Source organism: Poecilia reticulata, linkage group LG6, assembly GCF_000633615.1.
Source record: "Poecilia reticulata strain Guanapo linkage group LG6, Guppy_female_1.0+MT, whole genome shotgun sequence".
NCBI lineage: Eukaryota > Metazoa > Chordata > Actinopteri > Cyprinodontiformes > Poeciliidae > Poecilia > Poecilia reticulata.
Window position 1 is genome coordinate 29,724,351 of NC_024336.1, and position 15,030 is coordinate 29,739,380.

General features: G+C 39.3%; 2 protein-coding genes across 7 annotated transcripts in view; one reads left to right on the forward strand and one right to left on the reverse strand.

Annotated features, from left to right (window-relative positions):
- The window catches only part of zc3h18 (zinc finger CCCH-type containing 18), a 46,264-nt gene extending 42,068 nt beyond the window's left edge, over positions 1-4,196 (reverse strand). For 3 of the 6 annotated variants that reach the window (XM_017305423.1, XM_017305424.1, XM_017305420.1), the window contains exons 1-2: positions 3,998-4,196; positions 1,035-1,963 (exon numbers count right to left, since the gene is read on the reverse strand). In XM_017305423.1, the coding sequence (XP_017160912.1) occupies positions 1,035-1,952 (918 nt within the window). In that variant the 5' untranslated portion in view covers positions 1,953-1,963; positions 3,998-4,196. The other 3 variants (XM_008412555.2, XM_017305422.1, XM_017305421.1) reach the window with 3 other exon arrangements.
- A 7,244-nt stretch (positions 4,197-11,440) lies between these two features.
- The window catches only part of trhr2 (thyrotropin releasing hormone receptor 2), a 33,748-nt gene continuing 30,158 nt past the window's right edge, over positions 11,441-15,030 (forward strand). The window contains exon 1 of the mRNA XM_008412556.2: positions 11,441-11,571. The gene's annotated coding sequence lies outside the window, so the exon portion shown is untranslated. The remainder of the gene's footprint in view (positions 11,572-15,030) is intronic.

The following is a 15,030-nucleotide window of genomic DNA, read 5'->3' on the forward strand; positions in this document are numbered from 1 at the left end:
GGGTTTTCTCCAGGTACTCTGGTTTCCTCCCACAGTCCAAAAACATGACTGTCAGGTTAACTGGCCTCTCCAAATCGCTCCTAGGTGTGAGTGTGTGTCTCTGTGTTGCCCTGTGACAGACTGGTGACCTGTCCAGGTGACCCCGCCTCTCGCCCTGAACGTTAGCTGGAGAGGCACCAGCACCTCCTGACCCCACTGAGGGACGAGGGTGTAAAGACAATGGATGGTTGGTTTGCTGTGCGTTTCATGACTTTGTATTTTTTTGTTTTTATGATGTAAAGCACTTTGAACTGTCTTGTTGCTGAAGTTTGCAACACAAATCAACTTGATTAATTGATTCTCATGTTATGAACTTGGAGAAAAATCTGCAGCGATTTCATTAGAGCATCTCTGGGAAGAACTTGGCCTGAATATGTTTTTCTCTTACAAACAGCTGTCTTCTATCTGTAATCTACAGAGAACCCAAAAATTGTAATCAAATAAGAGTATTTACTACATCAACTGGTTGGGTTTCCCCCCCAAACATTTTGAAATGACAGTAAGATATATTACTGATAAATATTGGTTACCATAGCAGCAATATTAATATCAGCTATCGACCAAAATGTTCTTATCGTTCCATCCATAAATAAAATATAAAATTATGTGGAAATTTAGACATTTTTAAAGGACCTAGACTTAAAGAATGAATATAAATAACATAATTACAAAATCAGGCACAACCCTCCACACCCCCACCCCAACATGTTTCTAAATTAATTTTCCTCAATATAAAACTTATTTAAAGAACTGCAGGTGTTTAGTGAATTTCTGGTTAAAACATGTTTTTTAGTCATGGGTAGAAAATCCAGAGATTTTACTCAGGAGTTGAGATATTTCATAATAAAATTACTCAAATAAAAGTAAAATGTGCAGTGTAGTAATATTAACAAAAGTTTATTTTTTCCCAAAAAGTTACTTTCCTGCTCTAGTCATCTGTAATCCAGAGTTCTAGCCTTTCAGCAGGCAGAAGCAAACAAACTACGATCACTTACGTCGATCTCTCCTTCGTCGATCTCTCCATCGTCTTCGTCTTTCTTCCGATCTCTGAACGAATCTCTCCGGAGTCTCTCTGACCCTTTGGAGCTTTCCGGCCTCTTGGACTCGCCGTCCGCTGGAGAAGGAGGAAGAATCGGCTTCTTCTCCCTTTTCTTATTGTTCTTCTCTTCGCTCGCCTCCTCATCCTCCTCTCCTCCCTCCGCCTTTGCGTCCTCCTCATCCTCCTCTTCATCCTGAGCAGGAAGCGGTTCTTCCGGGACTTCCTCGTCGTAGTCCAGTTCGTGTTCGTCCAGCTCCCGGGAAACGGAGGCCGAATCCTCCTTCATCTCCCTCACCAGAACCGCTCTCCTCTCTTCAGCTCTTCGCAGTTCCTCCTCTTCATCCTCCTCCTCTTCCTCAGCCTTGGTTTTATCTTCATCCCGCTCTGCTGAGGCTTCCTCCCTGTAGTCGCCATACCCTTCGTCGCCGCCGTCCTCCTCAGACTCGGCACGCTCCTTGAACTGGTCTGGCTCCAGGTCCGGAGACTGCGGCGTGTCCAGAACTCCGTCCTCTTCCTCACCCGACCTTCGCCCTTGTGGATCATCTTCATCACCGTCCATGAACACGATGGTTTCATCCTCCAGCCCCATCCTCGACCCCTCAACAGGCTCCTCGTCCTCTGGATCAGAGACGAAGTCGGGGACGACCTCGTCTTCCAGGTCCAATTTTCCTCCTCGCCCTTCATACTCTTCTTCTTCCTCATCCTCCTCCTCGTCAATCAGGCCTCCGTTTTCCTCGTCCTGGAGCAACTCGCTGTCCGAGAGGACGCCGCCGGCCTCGTCGTCGTCGGGAGAGCGCAGCAGCTCGCTGTCGGAAAGGCCCTTCTCCTCCTCTGGAGACTGAGGGGACTGCGTGGGGCTTTCAGGCGTATCCATGGCGAATGATTCTGACGGAGGAAGAAAGCGTGAATCGATGAGTCATGCATTCACAGAGTCCACTCAACAAAAGGAATAACACCGATCAGCCAGAACATCACATCTAGTGACGCACCGATCCACTTTTTTCATTTCCACTACGGATATCTGACAAACAAACCTTAATTTGACTTGAAACTAGAGATGCACCAATCAGATATTAATATCTGTATCAGTCCCAATACTGAAGATATAGATTGTGTATCGGTGAGAATGTGCCCAACACATGCAACACTTCGATATCAACATGCATTTTTCTGAATTTTGAAAAAAGTTCTAGATTGGGTATCTGTGACAATGTGATAAATAATGGCAGATCTATTCAGTCTAATTCTATGCTCTTTGCTCTGAGCGACATAAAATTTTACATTTTAAAAGAAGCTCTTGTTTGGTTTCTCCAGTCTGCAGGCAGCTTGTATCTACCAAACCAAGCGACAGTCACAGTCACTGACTTTGACAAATTAACTGAAGAGAGTTTCAATTCACTATCATTTGATATTACTGTTATATTTTGATAGTGTTGATATCCTATGGCAGAAAACACTAAAATGTGACTATTTTACATCCTGAAATGTCTCTGTTACACCTGACACCTTTCTTGTGGCATTTAGCAAATATAAATAATTTTGATCATTCCAACTAATCTAAAACAAGATACATTTTTGTCTGATTTAACTCCAGACAGTGAGGGAAAAAAAATATCATCTTTATCTGATTAAAACTGTAAATGTTTAATTTTAATGTTTATTAAAATTTAGGCTTTTAATCAAACATTAAAAGCGAACATTTTTATGTTTTTATAGAAAAAAAACTGCTTTTGTATAGAAATCAAGCAATTTCCAAACCTTGAAGAAACGGACTTGAAATTCAAGAAATTTCAAGCACCCATACTGAACATACAACTTCTAGGATTTAAAATATCTGCTGCTAACATCTTAGTGCCAGGTACTGCACCGTACCTTCAGGGTTCTGGTTACAGCCACGTAATGGCAAAAGTAGATCTGAGATACTAGGATGACATGGCCAGATTATCTCTGGAAAGTTCCCATCGTCCACCTGTCAGGACATAAAAAGCATACAGAAAAGAAAAAAAAAACGCCCTGCTGGTTCTGATAAAACAAAACTGTGCCAACAAATAGTTTGTTTCATACCATGTAAGATTATGAAAAACCTTAAATGTTTAAAATGTTCAACCCAAAGCAAGAGCATGACAACTCTGAGTCCTGCATGTGCATCTTCCACTCAGAGATAAAACAATATGGACCACAACATTTCTGTGGATGATACATGGAACCTTCCTGAACGCAGTGTATCGCCTTGAAACCCAATTTCATTGATAATATCAAAAATCTGTGGGACATTCTGTAATAAGCATCAGATAGTAATTATGTGGCTGATCAGTGTTTCATAACTTGCTCTAATTTAACATTTTTATATAAAAAACAAGCCATGGCTAAACTACCAAAAAAACCAGCTAAATTTGGAGCTTTATAAATGAGTGCAGCGTTTGTTTTCAATCTGGTTACATCATACATGAGGGGGAAAAAACGTATTTTTTGGAAAGATACAGCAAATACAAAGATGAGCTTCATGAAGGACAGCTCCCGGCTTACCAGCTCATATTTACCGAATCTGGTTTACCACCTCGACCCTCACATGGACCTCCCAATTTACCGATTCAAACATTTTTATTGCTGTGAATGCTACACATTATCTCCTGCAGCGAAAACAAGCGGTAACACTTACAATAGCTGCTGGTCAAGCTAGCTTAGGCCCAGAACCTGGCGACGAACAGAGAGAAGGCTAATCGAGCCCGAAATGCCAGGGCCGAACCGCAAACTTCTTCCACGGCTAGAAACATGAAACCGGTCGAGCTTAACGACTTAGTTACGAACTTTGTCTCGGTTTAGCCGCGCAACGCTCGCCATCTTTGAGTTGACAATGTAGCATCACTGAAGCTAAGCTAAAGGCTAACGGCTAACTAACAGCATTATTTTTCCATTCACCTTGCCGACCCGGAGCTCTTTACTGACGGCTCTGCAGCGATACCGACGGCCCCCTCCCACTGATACCGGAGTAACGGCCTACGGTCAGTTTGTTCACGGTTTAACTTCAGCCGCTGCGGCGGAGAAAATAAATGAACCCGCACCGTGCAGCACCAGCGGCCATTAGCTTAGCGTCATCCACAGACGACAGAGCGGAGCGGGAGAAGGGGAGGAGTCACACCGAACTGGAAGACAGGGAGGGCTGATCTGAGATCAGTTCATTCAGCACGACGGCAGCCAAAGGTCATCGGACAAAATCTGATCTACAATCAGTTATTATATTTAGACTTTGGTAATAAGCGCTTACACTTACTGGAGTAACTTTTTTGAAATTTTTTAAAAACTTTTATTAGTATTTTTACTACGCTGTATCTTTTACTTTTACTTGAGTAATTTTATTATGAACAGAGGTGAGCAGAGTACTCAAACATTGTACTCAAGTAAGATTAGTACTACTTCAACATATTTGTATTCGAGTAAACGTAAAAAGTAGCCGTCCAAAGAAATTATTCAAGTAAGAGTAACAAAGTATTTTGCATCCATCCATCCATTTTCTTCCGCTTATCCGGGGTCGGGTCGCGGGGGCAGCAGCTTCAGAAGGGAGGCCCAGACTTCCCTCTCCCCAGCCACTTCTTCCAACTCCTCCGGGAGAATCCCAAGGCGTTCCCAGGCCAGCTGAGAGACATGGTCCCTCCAGCATGTCCTGGGTCTTCCCCGAGGCCTCCTCCCGGTGGGACGTGCCCGGAACACCTCACCAGGGAGGCGTCCAGGAGGCGTCCTGACCAGATGCCCGAGCCACCTCAACTGGCTCCTCTCGACGTGGAGGAGCAGCGGCTCTACTCTGAGTCCCTCCCGGTATTTTGCATTTTTAAATAATTTAATATTTAAAATTTACATAATCAGGCAGACCAAAATATAAAATTAAATGGAAATTTTGTCATTTTAAGGATAACGTTATTGTAGGTAACAAAAGATAACAAAATATAGCAAAAGAAAAAATTACAAATCAGTTTCTTTCAATAAAAGAAATTGGTTTGGAAAATTTTTTCTTTTGGCATATTTTGTAATTAAGTTATTCATGTAAATTATTTTCATTTTGGTCTTTTAAAACTCTTAAAATTTTCACATAATTTCATATTTTGGTCTTTCTGATTAGACAATTTTCAAATATTGATTGATTAATTGATCAGTTACTCAGTACCTAAGTAGCCTTTTTACCAAATGCTAAATTTCAGATGGCTACTTTTTACTTTTACTTGAGTAAAAACATGTTAAAGTAGTTCTATCCTACCCACCTCTTATTATATTTAAGTTATAGTTATACTATGTACTTTTAAGAGTAGATGTAGGCTACTTTTTATTTTACCTTCTTTTTACTTGTACTTGATTAATGAAGTTCCCACAATGAACAGAATTGAACTATAGACCAAATATTCAATATCCACCATTCAATCTGAACAGAAGAGATTTGTTTAAAGTAACTCTAAAAACTGAACAGTACTTTAAACTGTTTAGTTTAAAATAATTAAACAGCATAATAGTGGTAACTATTTTGCTTTTTTTCTGAATTCATATTTAAGGAATCTTTAGAATAGTTGCTTCTTTTGCTTTCTGCCACTAGGTGGCAGTAACGACTTTAAACGAAAGTAACGTTTTAAATTCCACTCAGAAATTAAATTTGTCTATGATTTCGAAATATTTCAAACCTTTGAGACAAACTGGGATAATGATGAATCAATATATAATCAATATATGAAGTAAGGGATGAAATAAAACATTTTTACCTAAAGATCTTCCAGAATGAAACCATTAAAACCTAATGAGGTTAGTTCCACATGAAAGGGAAAACATAAGTTGCTTAAGGTTATAATTTATTTATTAATTTATTTTCTGTTTCAATTCATCTGGATTCACTCTCTTTTCCTTGTTGACACATACGATGTGTCAAATTCATCTAAGGAGACTGTTTGGATTTTAAGGCTAAACTTTTTTCACAGAACTTTAAAGAATTTATGAAGATTAATTTACAAGACAAACAGCACAAATTTAAACCTAAATAATTAAATCCAGTTAGTGCTGAAATGATTAATCGTTATTATTGAAATAATCGCCAACTAATTTAATGATTAGTTAATCACTAAATTGATCAATCACTCCAGACTCCAGAAGACGATTTGGTGAGAAAACAACACACTCGAGACAGAAATTAAGTCAGAATTGTACAAAAAATAAATTCATTTTGCATTTAAGATGAAAAACGTTATTTGTTTGTGACTATGTAATGTTTTAGTTCACCCGGTTCAAGTTATGTAAATAAAATAAACTATTAAGCAAATTTTACTATCCAATTATGAATTAATTAATCCAAAAAGATGTCAACGGATTTGTCCTAAATTGTATTAATATTAAGAAAAGGCAGAACTTTCCACTTTAGAATCATTTTTTGATACATAATCATCTGGACACTAAAGGAATTCGACGTTATTGATTTTAGGAAATAAATGTTTATTTTCTTTTTAATAAAGGCATGAAATTGTTTATTGTATATCTTAATGTAAATAAGAGATGCAAATACTTTTTGCACATTCTGCTGATTTTTAAATGAAACATCTGCAGAATGTGCAGAGATAAACAGCAAATCTCTTCAGAAATAAATCTCTTCAGTTTTAATAAAAATAAAAAGTGGTTCTCGTCTTCTCTCAACGTGTCCTTAATGGCAACCACTGCTTTACATATTTATAGCATTTTCTGTACATTTGCAATAATTTGTTATCAATCGAAATAATTTCTACGTCTTGACAGAAATACAGCAAATGAAATGTGTCCTGCATTCAGATCAGACTCGTATCTATTCAGCCCCCTGCTGTTGGAGCTAAAAGTTCCCGCCTGGCATATGTGGAATATCTGCAGCCTGAGCTAATACATCTCTGTTTACGTCTGAATGGCAGGCGACCTGCGGTGATGCATTTCAGGAGAAACGGACACCGGATGAATTCTCACATTTCTGACTTTTGGGATTGCAGCCACACTCATTATTCTTTCCTCCCCTGCAGGGCCCTGTCAGCTGTTTAACACATCAGTCATTAATAATGGAGGCCACTGGGGGGAAAGTTAAAGGCCCAAATCATTTCTTTCTACTGTACATTTGCGTGCCTGCTCTGCTCGGTCATCAGTCATTCCTCAGTTTCCATCGCTTGCCTCAGGGCACCTGCTGGGTAACCTTAAAGAAAAGCCAAACTTTCAGCTGAAAACATCAAAAGTAAACACTGCAACAGTCTTGAGTAATAGATTTTCCTCTTTGTGTGGTGTCCATTTTGTCCTAAAATGGATGTTTTGACAGCAGTTCAGGAGCTCGGTGGAGACATACTGGAGAAGATTAATGCGGCAAATCAACTTAACTTTACTCTGATGTATATCTGATACTCAGACACTGTGTGTGAACTGGAGAAAACAGCTCTTCAAGCAAATTGTTGAGATGTTTTCTGGTCCAAGGTGACTTTTATCCTTCCTTTAGCAGGTTAGGATAGGTCTATGGTCTATACCAGTGGTCCCCAAAGTCGGTCCTCGAGGGCCGGCATCCTGCATGTTTTAGTTCTCTCCCTGGTGGTAGTAACAACCTTTTCAGCATGTCAATGTTCTTCTTAGGCCATCTAACGAACCATCATTTGATCCAGGTGCGCTAAACCAGGGAGAGAACTAAAACATGCAGGATGCTGGCCCTCCAGGACTGACTATGGGACCACTGGTCTATTCAAAACATATTCTTTACTTGTTTTTGCACAAATTCATTCTTTGATAATGATATTTTAGTCTGCTCAGTTCTGCCTATTTCACATCTAAATCAACATTTACACTTGCACGTTAGAATGGCTACAAAACGATGTGCAATTATGCAACTGTACATCTTTGAAAAGTAGAAGTAGAGCCTCCTGCACAACCAACAAGAATGCAGAAAGTGGTTTCTGGATGGTAAGTTAACAACAAAACACTTGTCTTTTCCAACAGCCATTGTGCAGCACATGCAGTAGTAAAACTAGCTGACCAAGCGTGCTGGAGCTCTGCTTGGGTTGCTAGGCAACGTTGCAGTACCCTCTGTGACTCAACAATTATGAAATTTCTCATTTCCAGAGAGCAAAAAACATTAATGTTAAAAATTGTCTGGGTGTTTTTTTTAATGTGCTTGTATTGTTAGAAGAGGCAAATCGGTTGCTCAATCGTACAACATCTTTGAAAATCAGAAGTACGGCCTCCTGCATAACCAACAAGAATGCAGCAAGTGGTTTTTGGATGTTAAATGAACATCACTGTACAATGGCAACATACAGTTGCATACAGTGCAACATACAGTGATTGAACATCACTGTACAATGGCAACATACAGTGCATACAGTATGTTGCCATTGTACAGTGCATACAGTGGTAAAACCAGCTGGCCAAATGTCCTGGACCTCAGCTGGAGTTGCTAGGTAACGGCGCAGTTCGTTGTGACTCAACAATCAGGTGGGTTTTGAAACACTTCATTTTCCAGACACCAAAAAACCATGAAAATATTGCCAAAAAACAGCTTTTTTTTAGTTGTTGTTGTTATTTTTAGAAACAACAGAGATCCAAATGGAAGTACAAAAACCTGCAAAAAGTGAATTTTACGTAATAGGTCCACTTTAATTATCTCATGTCTGATGTTGCGTTTGACAGATGGAACACCATGGGCAGTGTCTGGCAGCAGCTGGCACCACACATAATTTAGACATAACAACCCTCTTACGGCTGAATACTGAGGCTGGATGCTGTTTCAAACTTTCTGAACGGATGAAAAGAGTGATTGTGATTTGGAACAAACTTCCAGAAAACTGTAAAACAGCTGAAACACTGGGTGCCTTTAAATCTCAACTTAAAACCCACCTGTTTAGAGTTGCTTATGGCTAAATTAGGGTTAGAGTGCGGGTTTTGATGTCTTCCATGTTTTTATGTCTTTAATGTTTTTAATTTTTTTTTTTTTTTTTTTCTTCTTTCTTTTATGTATGGGGAAGAAAGTGAAAAATGAGGGTGGAAAACGATGAAAATTAAAGTGGAATGGAAATGGAATGGAACCAGTTAAAGTCCGCGGGAGGGCAGACTCCTCTAACTATAAGTTAGTTAAATTCTGTGTGGGACGGCGGCGTCCTCTGGTAAGAAGTTAAACCCTGAGAATCCTAGGCACTGTCAGGTACAATAAAAGCAGTTAAAGTCCGCGGGAGGGCAGACTCCCCTAACTCTAAGTTAGTTAAATTCTGTGTGGGACGGCGGCGTCCCCTGCTAAAGGACGGCGGAGTCCTCTATGAAATAGTTAAATTCCGCAAAGGAYGGCGGAGTCCTCTATAGTTAGTTAAATTCCGCAAAGGAAGTTAAACCCTGAGAATCCTAGGCACTGTCAGGTACAATAAAAGCAGTTAAAGTCCGCGGGAGGGCAGACTCCCCTAACTCTAAGTTAGTTAAATTCTGTGTGGGACGGCGGCGTCCCCTGCTAAAGGACGGCGGAGTCCTCTATGAAATAGTTAAATTCCGCAAAGGACGGCGGAGTCCTCTATAGTTAGTTAAATTCCGCAAAGGACAACGGGAGTTTGTTTTTTTTTTTTTTATTTATTTTTTAAATTTCTCTCTTTCTCACTGTTTATTTCTGTTTTTATTTTAATTATGTAAAGCACTTTGAAATGCCTTGCTGCTGAAATGTGCTATACAAATAAAATTTGATTGATTGATTGATTGATTGTGTTTAGCCTGGACCGTATGTCTGGATTTAATGGAAGAAATACATACAGTAGCAACGGGTTCAGCACTAGAAGAAGTCAACTCCTAATCTCACTCTCATTTCTGTATTTCTTCAAAAAATTTTCTGAAATCTATAAGATTTGTGTTGATCAATAATTCTATGCCAGACAAAGAAGAGTAGCAAAAGCAAAGGAGCTGAATCAGGACAGCTTGCTAACAGGGCTAGGTCACATGTAACTATATATTTGGGAAAACAAATACATTTTTATGCATTTTGGCCTCTCATACACACATTTATTGTGACAAATTTCTTATAAGCGTATTACACATGGAAATATTTTTCAAGAGTAGTCATGCATTCACAGACATAAAGTTGCCCATAAAAGTAGTAATAAATAGCTTTCATCGTCACTTTTATCATTATCACAATAGTATCAGGAAATATCGTGATAAAACTTTAAATCCATATTGTCCAATTCTTGTAAAAAGAAAAACAACAACAACAAAGACCAAGTGGAAATAAAAAAAAAAAACTCAGTATTTTGTTTGTACGTGTACATGGAAAAACGGAGATTCTGTGACAAATAATGCGCCAATATATCCACATACTTGCCGTGACACGATTCTCAATCGATACAGTTTTCTGTTATTAACTTTATATTCTAATACAATATTTAAAAGTAGTTCTGTTGACACAAACGAATCTCGTGCCTCCATGTTTCACTCCTAACAGGAAGTCGTGGTTGTTTTGAAGCAATCTGATTGGCTGAAATTGTTTCTTGCTTTGCGCTACACTGCCCTCTATGGGTTTGGCATGGTTAAACAACGCTCAGGCGCTGATTTGAAAACTTTCTGAAGCCAAACCCTTGTGTACAATATATTTTTTTAACATATAGCAGATTATTTTTTAAAAGACCTGTACAAACTTATTTTAATTCATCTAAGCTTAATTTATTGTAGTTGAACTTAACGTATTGTGTTTTAGTTTAGCTCACGTTAGCTTAGCTTATTCTTTTAGCCCAATTTAGGTTGTTTAAGGTTTTGTAGTTTATCGTAACTTATTTTTGATGGCTTTAGTTTAAGTTGTCGTATCCGTAGCAAACAGAGAAACATGACTCTTTTTTAAAAATGTCAAATACATTTTTTTTGTAAAAGACATAAATTTATAACACCATTCATCTGGTGGAGAAAGTTTTTCGAGTTTGACACTTGTGTTTGCATAGTGTCTAATCCTTGATTTTAAATGTCACTGGTAATTGTTCCAACCGTGCAAAAGCAGATAACAAATTGCAAGATTGATTTTAAAAGGTCAGTGTATTTTATTTAAATTGTTTTTATTGTGGGTGGAGGAGTTGTAGTTGGTAGCACTGTTACCTTCAAGTGAGAAGATCCTGCGTTTGGATATTATTTGTTTTACTGTTAAACAATTGAATATTTCCATGTCTTTCAAAATTTTAACAGTGTTTTGTTCTTATGTTATTATTTTAGTCATACTGTTTTGATAAATGCAACATAAAAATCTTATGCTTTTATTTTGAAGGCACCAGCTCTGCCTCGTGTGTGTGTGTGTGTGTGTGTGTGTGTGTGTGTGTGAGTGAGAGAGAGTGTGTGTCAGCCCCGCAGCCAGTAGTAGCGGCACTCTGTGTGTTCGTAGACAACAGTTGAAGCATGGCTCTGCCGCGGAGCGCCGTAAACAGCGGCTGACGCCGGAGAAATTAATCTGGAGAGTAAAAACGTGATTAAAAGAGAATTATGGACGAATCAGAGAGGATGGAAACACCGATCAGGTGAGTTTACTCTACTGGCAGAATAATTAAAAGTTTGTACTGCCAGGTACATTTGGGGAAAGAAAACTTTTATTTTATTCTGATTTACTAAAATGAGCAGGAACGTTTTCAGATTTCTGTGTTGTAATTTCAGATAATTTAATCACTTTAAATTGTATTTCAGCTGTTGCTCTGTTGCCCCATTTATTATTTTTTTCCATTAATGCTTATTGACCCAAAAGGACCAAACGGTGAGCATGCAGCTGCTTGACTGCGTCTCACTGATCAGCAGCTGCAGCTGCAGGTTCAGAAATCTTTCGCCTTTTACTTTGTTTCTCCTCCTCCTTCTGTTTGCTGCATTAAAACACGTGAAGCCAGGCATGGACACAACCTGAAACCAGATTCTGTTGGAAAAGTAGTTCTGTCCACTATTTTTAGTTTTAGCAAATAAAAGTGGAAAATGGATTTATGGATTGTTGCTTCGGTAAACCAAATTTACCTTAGTCGGACATTAGCACAAAAAAATCCGCTCTTTAAGCACCGGACCTGTACTTTAGAAAAATTTTCTTACTTATTTAAATGTTTATTGCAAAAATTGTACTTTTAATGGTGGTTAAATTGAGCGATTTCCACCTGAATTCAATACAAACACGATTTGTTCTGGATCAGTATTTCCCGGTGTGAACCGACTAGTTTTATTGCGTTTATTTTATATATATTTTTGATTATTTTAAAGCATTTATTTGACGTCAACTCGGCATTTCCTCATAGTAAACATGATTTCAGATTTCAGCTCCAAATAGAAGCTGAATTTATTGTTGGTTGTGATGCAAAATATCTGTTTCAATAAATGTTACGGTGATAGCAGCGCGACGACAGGAAGTGGTTGGAATATGATGCATGTGTTTTAATGCTTTATCCCCTGAACAAACATATTCATTTGTGATTTTAACTGCGTTTCTTATTTATTTGAAACACCGCAATTGCGAAATTGTGTTTTTTCAACATTAGTGGAATATCGACTAAGTTTTGCGCACATTTGTAATGTAATACTGTTTGTTTATTTTAAAACAATCAAATTCCAGTTTGAAAAAAGAACCACAAAATGTGCTGCTTGCTGTTTGGATAAAAATATAGAGGAATTAGCACTTGGGTGCCACTGAGGGAATGTGTGTCAACACATTGCCAAAGTTTAAAGACATCAGAAATGACCTCACTGTTGGTGCCAGTCGATCTGGGAAAAGCACAACTATCTGTCCTAGAAAGAAAAAAATTAACAAGTGGAAAATATTTAGGCCAGCAGCCAGTCCTCCCGGAAGTGGGCAACTCAGCAGATTCACAGCAAGGTCAGAGCATGAAATGCACAAACCGGCTCAGACTCTCCAGGCCTCAGTTAGCAGGTTGAATGTAAAATTCATGATAGCATAATTAGAAAATGACTGAATAAGTATGGGCTGCACAGTGGCGCAGTTGGTAGAGCTGTTGCCTTGCAGCAAGAAGGTTCTGGGTTCAATTCCCGGCCCCGGTCTTTCTGCATGGAGTTTCCATGTTCTCCCTGTGCATGGTGGGTTTTCTCCAGGTACTCCAGTTTCCTCCCACAGTCCAAAAACATGACTGTCAGGTTAATTGGCCTCTCCAAATTGCCCCTAGGTGTGAGTGTGTGTGTGCATGGTTGTGTGTCCTGTGTGTCTCTGTGTTGCCCTGCGACAGACTGGCGACCTGTCCAGGGTGACCCCGCCTCTCGCCCGGCACGCCAGCTGGAGATGGGCACCAGCACCCCTCCCGACCCCACTGAGGGACAAGGGTGAAAGAAAATGGATGGATGGATGAATAAGTATGAGTTATTTGAAGGAGAAGATGAATACTTCAGCGTGATTCAGGTGCATCTTAATAAAAGTAAAGATGTTTGATCATAATTCTCAGCGCCATGTTGGAGAAAGCCAAACATATCAGCAAGAACTTCCTCCTGCGAAGTCAAATGTGAGGTGATTTGTACGATATATCAGTGTTTCCCAACCCTGGTCCTCAATCACACTGTCCTACATGTTTTAGAGGTTTCCCTGCTTTAATGTGCCCAATTCAACTGATTGCAGTTTAGCAAACGCCTGTTAGTCAGTTATTGATTGAAATCAGCTGGACTGAAGCAAGGAAATACCTAAAACATGCAGGGCAGTGTGCCGTGAGGACCAGGGTCCAAACTAGGTCAACAACAGGACAGTGATCAAAAACACAGCAGCAGAAGGACTGAAAAAGAAAAGAACCAATTCAGTTTATTTATATTAGCACTAATTCACAACATGTCGTCGCAAAACACTTCACAAAAAGTCATTTCAGTTCAATCACTCCTGGATATCAATCGGCGCAGTAAGCTCAGTTTAGTCACATTCATTATTACTATTGACAAAATTCACATTTTGAACGTGTTTGTGTTTCTATTTGGGTTTCAGTTGCTTCTAAAAACGGCACAAGAACTAAAAAAAAATTTCCTTTGGCAATAAGTCAATGATTTTTGGCGTCTGAAAAAAGGATCCATTTAATAAACTTACACATAGTTAAGTCACAGAAAGCACTGCACCAATACCTGGCAACCTCAGCTGAGCCCAGCTCCGCTGCCTAGCAACCCAAGCAGAATTCCAGCACATGTGGTCAGCTGGTTTTACATCTGTACAATGGCTCCTGGAAAAGACAAGTGTTTCAAAATTTCTGAGGTTTTTCTAGCAAATTTCTATATTTTTTGGTGGAAATTGACGATACACGGTCATAGAAATCCAGTTTTGGAGGGCATTCCAGTTGATTTTTCCCACTTTGACGTCTGAATTTCCCACTTTGACGTCTGAATTTCCCATTTTGAAGTCAGACTAGAACTGGAATGTAGTTTTGTTAAAACAGCAGAATGTGTCATTGAGGTTTGTCTCCATTTTCCTCCCGAGAAATGACCTACAGATGCTTTCTGTCCCCTGAGACACGAACAGGCAGCTGTCTGCTAGCAGGACATTTGCTGCCTTTGTTTAACAGGCTGTAACTGTGATGCTGCTGCTTTTTTAAATATGATATTTAAAAAAAAAAAAGCACAAATGAACCATGCAGAAGAAAATCCCTCTTATCATTTCTGCAGAAACTGAATCCCCAAATCCTTAAAGCGTCATAAAAATGTTAATTTGAGGTCCGTTATTTTCTCACTTTGAATAGTCATCAGTGCTAGTGAAGCATGCAGCGACGGGAGCCAATCAGAGTTCCTGACGCCTCGCCGTTTGCCAAATGTGGCTGTTGACCAGAAACTCGGAGGAAATCACTTCTTGTGCATGTGTAATAGAACAGAGAGTGGCTGCAGTCTGATTGACGGCACAATAGTGGAACTAGATTACTTTTCATTTCGAATCCACCTCAATTTATTAGAGCCAGCCATCGGAAAGCTGTCGTTCGCTGTGTGTGTGTGTGTGTGTGTGTGTGTGTGTGTGTGTGTGTGTGTGTGTGTGTGTG